Below are 13,271 nucleotides of genomic sequence, written 5' to 3'. Positions count from 1 at the left end.
GAGGCGTTGCGAGGGCGGCCCAAACGAAGACCATTGTGCAGGAAAGGAAAAGTGAAGGCAACGATCGTCGTAAACGATGAAGCGCTCCGCAGCGCTTTCCTCTTCCCTTGTCGTGCCGTTACAGTACAGCACAATAACAACGTAACGCAGGTTGCTGGCATTCTACCTTGAGGCACTGGACATACAATCAGTTCCCCCATAAATAGAGAGAGATTCGAATCGCAGTAAACAACAAACAACGCGGCGCCAACAACGAGGCATCTAGCATTTTCTCTCACGCTCTGAAGAACAGCGCACCAACATCCATAACAGCGCGTGCAGTGCCACAGCGTATGTACGTGGCTCTCATGCCCCCGCACTCTCTGCACCTATTTCGCTCCAACGTGTCTCCGGCCGTGGGCGTCGCCGCAGGCCTCGATGAGGGCGGTCGAAAAGAACTGCGAGCGCATGCAGTGCAGCGCGGAGCCGGAGCACTGGATCCGCTGAGAGATGGTGGAGTCCTGGCCGCCAATGTAATTGAGCGCACCCAGATAGGCCCCGACGGACAGCACGTATTTGTGGTACGCCGCGTAGTCCACCCCCATCTTGCGCGCACACTGCATGAGCCCCGGCGAGGCGAAAAGAATGGACTGCGTCTCGGTGCGGGCGGCGGCCGCGCCCAGAAACCCGCCAGCCAGCCCCGTCGCCGTCAAAATCACTTCTGTCGTCAGCACTGCCTTTTCTCCGCTGATGAATGCTGCCAACTCCGTTGCGAGATCCGCACCCGCAAAAGGCACGAGCCGGGTGGCGAAAGATATGATGTACACCATCGTGTTGATCATCTCGTACGGCATAAAGATGCTCAGCGGCGACAGGGCGATCGCGTCGATCCAGCCAACGGTGCCGACGATGGAGGACATAGCGTACCGGTTATTCAACACCAGCACCGTCGTATTCGCGGCGGCGGGCATGTCGAAGCGGTGCATGTCCCAAGAGACGCCGTCCGCCTCAAAGTGCTTCACGACACCGGAGTAGGTGACCCCACGCGAGCCGAACCAGTTGTTGAAGTCCACCGTCCGCACCGCCTCCGTGCGTGCGGCGACCACCTCATTCAAGAGGGAGATGTCCACCATGCTGATGCTTCTGTCCGCCCCCATTGCCAACGTGCAGACGGGGTATTGGTGGTACATCTGTAGATTGGACAGCGGGAGGGTGGTGGCGGGACCGGAGGGCAGGCTCTGCGGTGTGGTGTTCAGCAGCGTCGTGCCGTACCACCCGAGCAGCACACACGAGATGCCCAGAAGGAGTACCGCTGCGGAGAGAAAGAAGGAGCCGTGGATGCCCGTCAGCGCGCGCGGGGCGAAGATGATGTTGACCACGTTGTGCACCATGATGGCGAGACAGAAGAGCCCCATGCGCCACGACACGAGAGGAAAGACACAAATCCAGCAGGCGAAGATGTACAGCAGGACAATCACAAAGGAGATGCGCAGCAGCCGGCTGTGCCCCGGCAGGTGCAGGGAGTTCACCGCGAGTATCACAAAGATGCCGTTTAGGATGGAGGACACGATGACGCTGGCGCCGTACTCCCGGTCGTAGTCGCGGAAGCCAAAGGAGAAGGTGACGTAGCACCACACGATGGTCAGCATCCACAGCGTCAGCCGCATCAGGGCTCCCGTGAGCGTGTTGGACAGGTTGTCGGAGTAGTAGTGGACGACAAAGGCGGCTGTGATGGCGGCAGCAAAGGTGGAGACGTAGAGCGACACGATGCGGCTGATGAGGAAGCCGATGCCGAACAGCATGCTGACCACCAGCGGAATGCCGCAGATGACGTACGACGACGTGCGCAGCAGGAAGCGGGTATCCACCTCAATCGACTTGTCCACCGTACCGCCACCAAAGTTGAAGGTAAGAAAGAACGGCAGCGCCCCCATTCGGTTCTCCGTGTCGCGTGAGCTGGCGGAGGCAAAGATGCCGGTGAAGAAGAAGACGTGTGTGACGCAGATGATGAGGAGTGCGCAGATCCACCCCGTGCAGAAGGACACCTCCAGTCCTCGTAGTGGGTTGTCGCGACGTGCGTATACGATAAAAATGATGAACTGGATGGCCACCGTGACGAAGAAGAGACACACCTCGGCCACGGTGCCCCAGTAGCTGCCAACGCACTCAAACACCGGGATCACCCGGCCTTGGTAGATGGCGGAGATGATGTCCACCGCCCGCGAGCACAAGCATGCGCCTTGGATGGCGACCATCAGCAGCACGGCACTCAGCGGAAAGACGTAGCTCGGCTTCACAAAGAAGCCAAAGAAGATGGTGACGATGACATCTGCGCAGAACACCGCGAGGAAGATCAGTGCGGCGATGAAGTACACCACGTTAAACACGGTGATGCCCATGAGTACAATTTGGTACAGCGCCTGCAGCGGGTACGGGACACCGCTGTACCACTTCTTGTCGCGTACGTTCAGCCCACGCATGCCCCGCTCCGCCACCGTGCGGGTGCCGGAGACGTAGCGGTCTAGCAGTCTGTACCGCTCCGCTATTTCCGCATTCTCGACCGCCGTGCGCCACCGCACCAGCTCGTCCAGAAAGAAGAGCGCGAAGTCGCGCGGCATCGGGGCAACGACCTCCGCCCACGTCAGGCGCGTCCCCGGCTCATCGTTGCCGGCGCCGCCAGCTGACGCGTCATCGTACAGCGGGGTCACGGCGGACTCCATCGCCGTCGCACACGTGATGAGGGGCTTCAGATCGGGGTCTGCCGAGTCCGGCGGCCGCCTGGTGAAGAGCTGCGAGCTTGTCCGCGTAAGGAAGGGCGAGGCCTCGTGCGAGGTCGTGCGCAGGGCGAGCGACCGCACCGAGTACGCCAAGGCCTCCGCTTGGGGGGCGGTGGCATGCGAATCAGCGGCGTGCCCACCGCTCTCTGCCGCGTCCACGTCAATCCCAATCGTCTGCAGCTCCCACTCCTTCACGGTGAGGCCGCGCTCATTCACGGCGCGCTTCAGGTCCGCGTAGTATTTCTCGACGCGGTCGGCGTACGCATTCCAGTGCTCCTCGTTGTCGCAGTCGTTCTTGCCGCCCAGCGCGATCGGCAGCACGTCTTCGTCGAAGAGGTCGAGGAGCACACCGTCCTTGATGTCGCCGGCGTCCACGATTTGAATGCGGTCCGACACAATGGCGGGCAGCGTCTTGAAGATCGGCTTCGCCATGGCCGCCAGCGTCCGGTTCATCTTGCAGATGTACATCTTGTCCACCCCGCCCGGGTAGAACTTGGCGATGCGGAGGGCGACGTCGGCCTGGAAGGTCATGTCCACGTTCTTGAAGAGGCTTGCCCCGTCTTGGTTGATGAGCATCACAATCTGCGCTCGCCTGTTCTCCTTGCGCAGACGCGTGCCGTAGCTGACGAACATATCAAAGGTGCGTCGCTGCTCATCGCGGTACCTCGACTGTGGGAAGTCCCGCTTGGTGTTGATGTAGAAGGCGACCCGGCCCGCCTTGTCCACGCCGATATCTTGAATAATGCCTTTGCGCAACGAGGCACGCATGAAGTCTGAGAACTCGTAGGTGGCCAGCTCATTCACCTCCATCGCAAAGCGGCGGTGCAACTTCGCCACCGTCTCCTCGATGTCGAATTTCTTATTTTCCAAGAAGCCGTACATCCACGCGTCGAAGTAGCCGTGCTTAATGTCGAGCTGGCGCTTCACCTCCTCGATCTCGCTGCGGTGCGAAAGGGCCACCGTCCCCAGGTCCTCCAACGAGGTGTAGGAGGACGACATGAAAGGCGCCTGCTGAGGTGGTGAATACAGAGAAGAAGAAGAAAACAATGATGACGGATTGCACAGTATATGAGGAAAAGAGAAAGCACCGGCCGAGCACGTTCGCTCGCGTACGCACTGAACACGGCCGACTTGTTTTACGTATTGCGTACTTTTGAAGCAGCCGGCGAGAAATGTATCGAGAGGAAGGGGGAGAAGAAGGAGATAAGAAGGAGTAAAAGCCCCGTTCAACCGTCGCGAGTCGACGAGAGCCCTCCTGCTACGCTGCTCCCGACCCTGCCTATCAAAAGAGCGGCGGACGCATTCATCAGTCCACGAATGACAGAGAGGGGAGGGGTAGGGAAAGAGAGTCCACCCACCCTCCACCAACGTCAAAGGAGTTCAACGGTAGGGCCAAGTGCATCAGAGGAAAGAAGAAAAGCTTGTATAGCTCTCTTTCATTACAATTCGTGGAGTCGTTCCATATACCTGCAGCGCTAGAAGATCACGTTTGCGGGTGCATTTCCATGTATTGTTAATAAGGCAGAAAGAAATATATAGATAGATAAAGTACTGTTAAAGGAACAGATAAAAGGTATTTAAATAAAAATGTGTTTCCCAGTGTCGGAGGCAGCCACAGCGACCCTTCGGTAGAAGCAGATATGCAGCGTTCTCACCGCGCCTTGTCTGCATTCCGTTGTGCCCACCCCGCACTTCTGCGGTAGACCAACAGAAAACAAAACTACGCATTGCTCTCCTGCGATGTGGCACAGCTCTCCCAAACTGTCGTCGGTGTTTCCTCGCGATAAAGGAACGAGGTCACTCTCCCCTCTCCCCTCTTTCAGCACTAAACACCGCTTTCAAAACGCTGTAACAAAGGCCAAAGAGCAGAAGGGAGAGCCTCAGCAAACGACGAGGGGAAAGAAAAAAGAAAACAAGTAGTGGAAACAGTGCGATCCGGCAGATGTATCAACACACGTCAATGTATATGTCCATCTGAGCTAGAGGTAAAACGTTTGCTGAAGGACATCACTTGCCGCAGGGCCAGTTTAGAGGCAAAGCTTCTTGCTGTTGCAGCCGACAAGGAAACAAAAGAATTAGAAGAAGAGGTAACTGTCACAATCACTTACGAGCGAGAAAACAACGAAAAAAATAAGATAGCCGCTGCACGACACACACACACCATTATCAGACGTGAAGGATTCGTTGTGTCCCATGGTGGGCTGCACTTGACAGCATCCGCGCGAACTGTGGAGTCAGAGCTCCTTTCGCCGGGAGATAATAATAATAACAGTTTTCGGTAGCAGCAGCGGATACGTTTCTTCGACGCTGCGGAGAACACACACACCTACAAAACACAGAAAAGAAGGCTAAAGAGCTCTTAATAAATAAAGAAATAAAGAAAAACAACGTCACCAAATGAGAACACCTCTGAGCAGTTTTCTTTTTCAAGAGGACTTGCATCACGTGAGAGAAAGACACAGACCGCCTCTCACTGTGCATCGAATTCGCAGGTGTGGGCGTGTGTGTGTAAGTGCGTGGGGGACATCTGAGCCGGTTTTTAAAGATGGGCATACAACAACCGACGAAAACGACCACCCACTGCCACACAGCACGATGCCCCGTTCGTTGGCGGTGAGGGGACAACACTCTCGCCGAGTGGAATAACCCGGCGACGCGAAAGGGGCGAACAAGACGAGCGGAGTAGAAAAGGAGAAGAAGCCGAGGCCAGACGGCTCCGTACGTCACCCCTCGTCTTTTCCGGAAAGAGAAAGTACGAAGAAGAAGGATTTTTAGTCCAATATATTTGTAAACCTTCAAAAACACATCCAGAAGAAAAACAGATAAAAGCAAAGAGCAGCTTAACAGGAGGTACATACTCAAATAACAATAGAGTGGGAAGAGCAGTAGCGCGGTGCTGTGCCTACGCTCCTTTTCTTCAACGTATTTTCTTATCCTTTTCTACTCGGACCAGTCCGTGGTGGCGGCACCGTAGACGGCCGCGCTTGTACCCCACACCACGGCAATCACACCCACCACGAGCAGCGCGTACGTGCCGAGGAAGTGCGGCCAGCCCAGCCGCGCCGCCGTGAAGCCGCCGGAGTACATCATGAAGAAGGACGGAAAGATGAAGCCGACGGAGCCGCCGCAGAAGCCGCCGAGCAGGCCAAAAACGGTGCTGATGCGCGGGATGAAAAGTCCGGCGACAAGCGCCACGGCGGCCTGCAGGGAGCACAGCAACGCGTTCTTCCACCACGGCACATGTATTGCCTCGGTGCCGAGGACGTAGTAGACGCAGTCGCGGCACGGAATGAGGTGGAGGCTGAAGCCCACACAGATCTTGAGCAGCATGCCGACGTAGGAGACGGCCATGAGGTGGTCCTTCATGGGGTTGTACATGGCGAGGATGGAGTCGCTCACCTCCGGGCCAAAGTCGAGGTAGCCGAAGAGGCCGGTCAGAAAGTACAGGACAGCGCACAGCACCATGCCCAGCAGCGCCGAGAGGAAGACGCGGTGGACGGAGAACTTGTACATCTCGCGCGAGATCTCCGGCGCGTTCACCTGCGCGATAAAGGCAAACATCAGGCTCGACAGCCCGTTGATGGCCGTGTTGCCGGTCTGGAAGTACACCAGGTCGTCGCGCATGCCGCGGTGGTGCAGCGTCTGCCCCGAGTGGATAATGCAGGTGAGGGTGAAGAAGACGACGAAGAGGATGGCGACGGTGGAGATGATGCGCAGCGAGTTGATCTCCTTCAACAGACACATGGGCAGAATCACAACGAGCCACAGCATCGACGTGACAACGCGGAAGCCTCCCTCCGACTTGAGAAACGCCGTCGCCGACTCAGAGTTCTTCAGAAAGCCGGAGAGGATACTCTTCAGGGCGATGATGTAGGAGACGTCGCCACCGAAGCACAGCACCCACATGACAAAGACGACAGCGTAGTCCCACCCAGGCCCCATGAGGCGGCGCGCAATCAGTTCCCAGTTGTACAGCCCCGTTTTCTGCGAGACGATGGCGAGCAGCACGAAGGAGTAGATGGCCATGGTCATTACGATAAGCAGGTAGATGGTCGCCATGCCCAGGCCGCTCATCTGAAAAGCAGAGGGCAGGCCGATGATGCCGCCACCGATGGTCGAGCTCGCGATGCTGAAGGCGGAGGAGACGATGCCGCCGTACGGAATGACGAGCTGCAGCGCATGCAGAAAGGGGTTCGTCGTGTGACGGCGGCGCCAGACCCGCTCCTCGCGGTCGCGGCGGTCGGCCTCGATGATCCGCTGCGCGATGTCGGCCTCACCTGCCTGCTTGTAGTCGTCCACTGCCACCTGCGCTGGGATGCCCCCTTCATCAGACGAGGCAGGCGAATTGGTTTTCTTTGTTGTCTTCGCCATCTTCGTCGTCACATCGTTGCCGTCGAGACGCTCACCGACGATGACCACCTCGTCGGCGAGGAACTCCCCGCTGTCGTTGAGCACATGCAGGCCATCCTCGCCGTACTCCGGCGGGTCCTCCGGCATGTTATCTGGTGCGATGGCGGGCCGCTCTTCCCGCTGGCGTGGCCGCTGCGCCTGCCGGTCGTTGCTGTCGCTGCTGCTGCTTTCCTGTGGCATCGGGATGAGCGTAGGAGGCAGAAGAACGCAAGAAATGGCGAATGTGAAGAGCGCACGGAATGCAGAGAGAGAGAACACTGGAACGAGTACGGTTGACGGCGCGTCCCAGCTGATGCCTCAACTCGCTGTGGTGTGCTTTGGGCAGTTTGCTTCCCTTGTAAGTGTTCCTAACTGTGAAAAGTGCACACAGATAACGCACGACGAGGGGCAGAAACAAAGAGATGAAAAAGCCAAAAGGAAGGGGGGTATTGATAAAACATGCGATAGAAACCCGCGAAGCCACAGCGAGACTGCATCCGCAGAAACAAGAACTCAAACAAAGGAAAAACCAACACGGAAAACAACATCCTGTCCATGCGGCGGCAACTGGTAGGTCAACGAAAAGCGAGACGTATTCCTCGTCACCCACACCTGTTCATTGTCGTGGTGCGCCACCAGGCGTGCGGCAGCTTCCCTCCTCTTCTCTTTTCAACGATTAACATTTCTTTCATACGGTGCACGTGATGCCCTCGCCGATACCCGTTCGTGGCGACGTCATCGTAGGACTTGAGAAAAGAGTAATCACAGAGCGATCCAAGAGACATTTCGAGGTTCACCAGCTCTCGACAACGGGGAAACGAAAAGACACAGAGAAGACTTACAAAAGGAAAAACAAAATATATATATATATACATAAATGAAGATATAAAGAAAGAAAGCTCATTTCAGTTAAGAAAACAACAGAAATATATATATTCCGTTGATTTGCCGCTCCGGCGTAGCAGCTCTGGTGAAGTTAGAGATATGCTAGCACCCGACGCGGGCAGATCGAGAGAAAAACAAGAGAAATAAAGCTGACAACTAAAATAGTGGGGACAACATTCGCGTAAGAGATTAATAAACAGAAAGGAGAGAGGGTGGGGGGAAAGAAACAACAGAAGGAAAGCACAACAGCGACACACACAAACAAATAGTAAGAGGAAAGGCACGTGGGACTTCTCAGGCAGCATCTCGCAGGCGCACACGGCGAGTCCGCAGATCCTCGAAGACATCAATGAAGAGAAGACGAGTGAACCGGTACACCTACGTTTTTGCAGTGTCGTTTAGCAGGAGAAAGAAAAGAGAAAAACAAGCGTTTGGGCCGTGCGTTTCTCAGGGCTTTCAGCGTTCTCTTCTCTTCGTGAGTGGTGTGCATACGGCCGCGGAAGGGCTGCAAGGGACGGCCGAGATAGTCGTCCCCGCACATACACGAAGGGGAGAAAGTCAAACGCTTAGATAAAACCAAAGCTGCAACGTACATCCCGCACATGCACGCCACCTGCACTTGTCTGAGATACTCACGGTGAAGTTGTGGATAGTTGTCCCAGCAGTGCAGCGGCGCCATTTTCTAGTGCGGGATGCAATTAGCAGCGGCTTACGGCAGCACGCCTCTGTCTCTTCTTTGCCTAATACCCGCTCCATTCGTTGCTGGAAGGTCAGACGAGGTGGCGTGTGAGTACACGCAGCTGAAAGCAGCTACTGGAAGAACTACAGAGCAAACAGGTACAGATAAACCCGCACAGCGGACGTACCTGCGGAGTGCTGCGGTGCGGCAATAAAACTCCAGCCGCACCGGAGCCCACAAATTGCTGATCAGCCTCGCACGGTCTGCCACACGCAGTGAAGCAGGTAAATAATAAAGATTAAACAAGAAAAAACACAACAATACAAATCACGTTAACAGGAGGAAAAGAAAACGTCAAAAGAGTTCTGGCGGCGTAGCGGCTCCGCAATCCGTCGTGTGCATGCACTCTCGACAGCACAGTGACTGCTGTTGGAGGGAAATCTATCACCCTTTCATCAGCCGCACCGCACCTCATCGAAATAATAATAATAGTCGAAGATGGATCACAGAAGTGTCGTGCTACTTCATCGTGTACAACACAAAGCACGTTTAACGCGAGCAGCGAAAGAAGCGAGGGATAGGAAACCCGAAGTAACAGCGTGCAACGGCCTAGATCTCGCCGTAGATGGAGGAGGCGGTGCCCCACACCACACCGATCACACCGACAATCAGCAGAAGGTAGGTGGAAAAGTAGTGGAACCAGCCAACGGAGGAGAAGGTCCAGTTACCGGCATACATCATCATAAACGCTGGGTAGATGAAGCCGATGAAGCCGCCGCAGAACCCGCCGACGAGACCGAAGACGACGTTGATGCTGGGAATGAACAGGCCAGCAACAAGCGAAAGAAGTGCCAAAAAGGTGCACACACACGCGTTCTTCCACCACGGAAGCCTGTGCACGTCGGCGCGGAAGCAGTAGTAGACCGCCTGGCGTACCGGGATCATGTGCAGGCCGTAGCCGACGCACAGCTTCAGCATAATGCCACCGTAGCCGACACCCATCAACGGATCCTGCACAGGGTTGTACATCTTCAGGGCGGAGGTGGTGACCTTGGGGCCGAAGTCGAGGTAGCCGAAGAGGCCGGCGAAGAGGTACAGCACAAAAACGATCGCCACACCGACGGAGGCCCCAAGAGTGAGACGGAGCGGGGAGGGCTTGTAGAGCTCCTCCGCCACCTCCATCGCATTCAGCTGCGAGAGGAACGCGAAGACAAACGTGGTGAGGCCACCGATGGCGGTGTTGCCGGTGTTGACCATTTTGATTTCCGGGCGGGGGTGCTGGCGGAGACCGTTCTGTGCGCTGTGCACCACCATGCAGACGACGAAGAAGATGATGAAGAGCACCGCCACACAGGAGAAGTAGCGCAGCGTGTTGATCTCCTTCAATAAGGTCAGCGGCAGCATAAAGAACAGCCACACCGCCACGGTCAGCACACGCTGGCCCCAGATGCCCCTCAAAAAGTCTGGCGTGTTAGGGGAATCCTCGAGGAACGCAGTGAGAACATCCTTCAGGGAAATGACGTAGGAAAGCTCGGCGCCGAAGCTGAACAGCCACATACAGAGGGCGAGGAAGTAGTCCGCACCGGGGCCCAACAGCGTGCGGACGATCATCTCGTAGCTGCGCAGTCCCGTCTTCTGCGCTGCGAAACCAAGCAGGTAGTAAGAGTAGACGGTGAGGTAGGCGACGACCACCATGTAGATGAGACCCATCACTAGACCGGACGAGTTGAACGCCAGAGGCATCGCGATGATGCCGGCACCGATGGACGAGCTCGCCAGGTTCAGCCCCGTCGACAGCAGGCCACCGTAGGGGACGGCTTTGCCGAAGTACTTCTGGAAGACGTTGGCGGGGATGCGGCGGCGTGCAATGCGGTCCGCACGGATCTGGTCCTGGCGCTCGATCTCACGCTGCGGGTCGTAGCGGTCAAAGTCGTAGGCGTCCGCGCTGTCGGGGGAGCTCGTCTCCTCCACGCCCTTCGCCTCCTTCATCGCGTACCCGTCATCGACCACGTCGAGTTCCCCTTGAAGGGCCATCGGATCGACGGTGAGCTGGTTGCCGTTGCGGGGCTCCTCTCGAAAGGGTTGGTTTGCCTCTGAGCTGCTCATTATGAATGAGGCACGTGAAGAGAAAGTGTCGGAGTGCACAGGGCAAGTGTAGCGTGGGGACAACCAGTGTAAAGAATGTTCGTATTGACGCTCTTCAGCTCCTTTTCCCGGCGTTGGAAATGATATTTAAGTACTTACACCTTTTGCTCCTTCCTGTGAGGTGGGCGGCTCGCAGAGATCTGATGGGCTGCAAAAGAGGAGGCGTAAAAAGAAGGTGCTGTGTTCGGTGAACTTAAGGACTGCCGCAGCGGAACCACGCGCAGGGAGAGGAAGAGAGGACGTGGACGAGGAGACGGATGGAAAACAAAAGCCGCGTGTGAGCAGCGCAGCATGCTAACGCACCTACGTTCGCATGGGCATCGGAGAAGGAGAAAGCCACGACGGCATACGTGGAAGTTGAGGAGACGGTCAAGGCAGCGAACGGTATTGCGCGGCGCAGTAAGGATCAGGGTACCTGTTATTCTGTCCAATACATCCGCTGCTTTTTACCTTTCACTGCCTTTGAAGCTCCTCTTCGTGGGGCTACCGTGTCACCGAACTTCTCACTATGCGCCACCAGACGTGCGGCAGCTTCCCTCCTCTCTTCTCCTTTCAGTGATTGGTACTTCTTTCATACGGTGTCCGGGATGCCGTCGCCGGTGCCCGTTCGTGGCGGCGTCATCGGAGGATTAGAAAAGGAAACACACACAGTGGGATCCAAGAGACATTTCAAGGCTCACCTGTTCTCGACCAACAGGGCAAAAGACAAAACGGGCTAGTCTTCCACTGTAATCTGGCAGGTCCCATCGAATCGGAAGTTATTTGTGGAGGTTGGGTGCGCGTACAAGGCACCGTCTGCTTCCGTTGAAAACAAAGGGCGTCTGCAAAAAAGGGGGAAAGAGGGTTCCGGTGATAAAGAAAGGAACATCACGCAGTGGGTGGGCTTCGGGAAGACGTGGCGGCTATGTCGTCTCTGCCTCCGCACTCGACACCGCTACAAGAGAGATGAGAACCATCAATGAAGCTCGGCAAATGACCAGAAACACAGTGCCTGTCGGTACATCATCTCCTTGTAGGCCGACCAGTGAGGCACAACGACACACCACCACGTTCCCAGGCTCGGTGTCCTTGAGCTTGTGCACCAACACACGTGCGTGTGAATATTCCGGAAGAAAAAGAAAAACAGCGTGCCTTCTCGCTTTGTGAGACTCACACGTTAGTGTGGTATCAGCAAATCTGACAAAGACACCGTACAACAAACGCGGGTCTTTGACGGCACTAAGATTTAAAAAGGAAGTGAAAATGAAGATATAAAGAAAGTATCCTCAGCGCAGATAAGAAACCAGTAGAAAAATACATTCCGTCCCTGTGCCATTCGGGTGTAGCAGCTCTGGTGACATTAGAGATGCGCTAGCACCAGACGAGGGGAGAAACAGAGAAGACAACGTTTCAGACTTTTAATTAGGAGCATTAGAGAAACCAAAACAGTACAAAACTAACAAATGAAAAAGAGGAAGTGTAGAAGGGAGGGAGGGGGAGAGAAACAACAGAAGGAAAGCACAACAGCGACACACACAAACAAATAGTAAGAGGAAAGGCACGTGGGACTTCTCAGGCAGCATCTCGCAGGCGCACACGGCGAGTCCGCAGATCCTCGAAGACATCAATGAAGAGAAGACGAGTGAACCGGTACACCTACGTTTTTGCAGTGTCGTTTAGCAGGAGAAAGAAAAGAGAAAAACAAGCGTTTGGGCCGTGCGTTTCTCAGGGCTTTCAGCGTTCTCTTCTCTTCGTGAGTGGTGTGCATACGGCCGCGGAAGGGCTGCAAGGGACGGCCGAGATAGTCGTCCCCGCACATACACGAAGGGGAGAAAGTCAAACGCTTAGATAAAACCAAAGCTGCAACGTACATCCCGCACATGCACGCCACCTGCACTTGTCTGAGATACTCACGGTGAAGTTGTGGATAGTTGTCCCAGCAGTGCAGCGGCGCCATTTTCTAGTGCGGGATGCAATTAGCAGCGGCTTACGGCAGCACGCCTCTGTCTCTTCTTTGCCTAATACCCGCTCCATTCGTTGCTGGAAGGTCAGACGAGGTGGCGTGTGAGTACACGCAGCTGAAAGCAGCTACTGGAAGAACTACAGAGCAAACAGGTACAGATAAACCCGCACAGCGGACGTACCTGCGGAGTGCTGCGGTGCGGCAATAAAACTCCAGCCGCACCGGAGCCCACAAATTGCTGATCAGCCTCGCACGGTCTGCCACACGCAGTGAAGCAGGTAAATAATAAAGATTAAACAAGAAAAAACACAACAATACAAATCACGTTAACAGGAGGAAAAGAAAACGTCAAAAGAGTTCTGGCGGCGTAGCGGCTCCGCAATCCGTCGTGTGCATGCACTCTCGACAGCACAGTGACTGCTGTTGGAGGGAAATCTATCACCCTTTCATCAGCCGCACCGCACCTCATCGAAAT

At 55.6% G+C, this 13,271-nt stretch overlaps 3 protein-coding genes across 6 annotated transcripts; all 3 read right to left on the bottom strand.

Moving 5' to 3' along the window:
* Nucleotides 1–368: 368 nt before the first annotated feature.
* ABB37_09545 (hypothetical protein) lies at nucleotides 369–3,908 on the bottom strand (the record flags this gene model as incomplete). The annotated part of the gene is made up of 1 exon (XM_015809085.1): nucleotides 369–3,908. The coding sequence occupies exon 1, from the start codon at nucleotides 3,753–3,755 to the stop codon at nucleotides 369–371; it is 3,387 nt and encodes a 1,128-aa protein (XP_015652405.1). The 5' UTR covers nucleotides 3,756–3,908.
* Nucleotides 3,909–5,696: 1,788 nt separating this feature from the next.
* ABB37_09544 (amino acid permease putative (AAT23.2)) lies at nucleotides 5,697–7,519 on the bottom strand (the record flags this gene model as incomplete). 2 transcript variants are annotated; one of them, XM_015809083.1, is made up of 1 exon in its annotated part: nucleotides 5,697–7,519. In XM_015809083.1, the coding sequence occupies exon 1, from the start codon at nucleotides 7,344–7,346 to the stop codon at nucleotides 5,697–5,699; it is 1,650 nt and encodes a 549-aa protein (XP_015652403.1). In that variant the 5' UTR covers nucleotides 7,347–7,519. The 2 variants fall into 2 exon arrangements, with proteins under 2 accessions (XP_015652403.1, XP_015652404.1); XM_015809084.1 differs by having other exon boundaries at nucleotides 5,697–7,502.
* A 1,799-nt stretch (nucleotides 7,520–9,318) lies between these two features.
* On the bottom strand, nucleotides 9,319–11,056 carry ABB37_09543 (putative amino acid permease; the record flags this gene model as incomplete). Of its 3 annotated transcripts, none has more annotated exons than XM_015809080.1 (1): nucleotides 9,319–11,056. In XM_015809080.1, exon 1 carries the CDS (start codon nucleotides 10,813–10,815, stop codon nucleotides 9,319–9,321), a length of 1,497 nt encoding a protein of 498 aa, XP_015652400.1. In that variant the 5' UTR covers nucleotides 10,816–11,056. The 3 variants fall into 3 exon arrangements, with proteins under 3 accessions (XP_015652400.1, XP_015652401.1, XP_015652402.1); XM_015809081.1 differs by having other exon boundaries at nucleotides 9,319–11,048; XM_015809082.1 differs by having other exon boundaries at nucleotides 9,319–11,034.
* Between the last annotated feature and the right edge of the window lie 2,215 nt (nucleotides 11,057–13,271).

This window comes from Leptomonas pyrrhocoris (genome assembly GCF_001293395.1).
Source record: "Leptomonas pyrrhocoris isolate H10 chromosome Unknown, whole genome shotgun sequence".
NCBI lineage: Eukaryota > Euglenozoa > Kinetoplastea > Trypanosomatida > Trypanosomatidae > Leptomonas > Leptomonas pyrrhocoris.
This window is presented reverse-complemented; position numbering and strand designations above follow the sequence as displayed.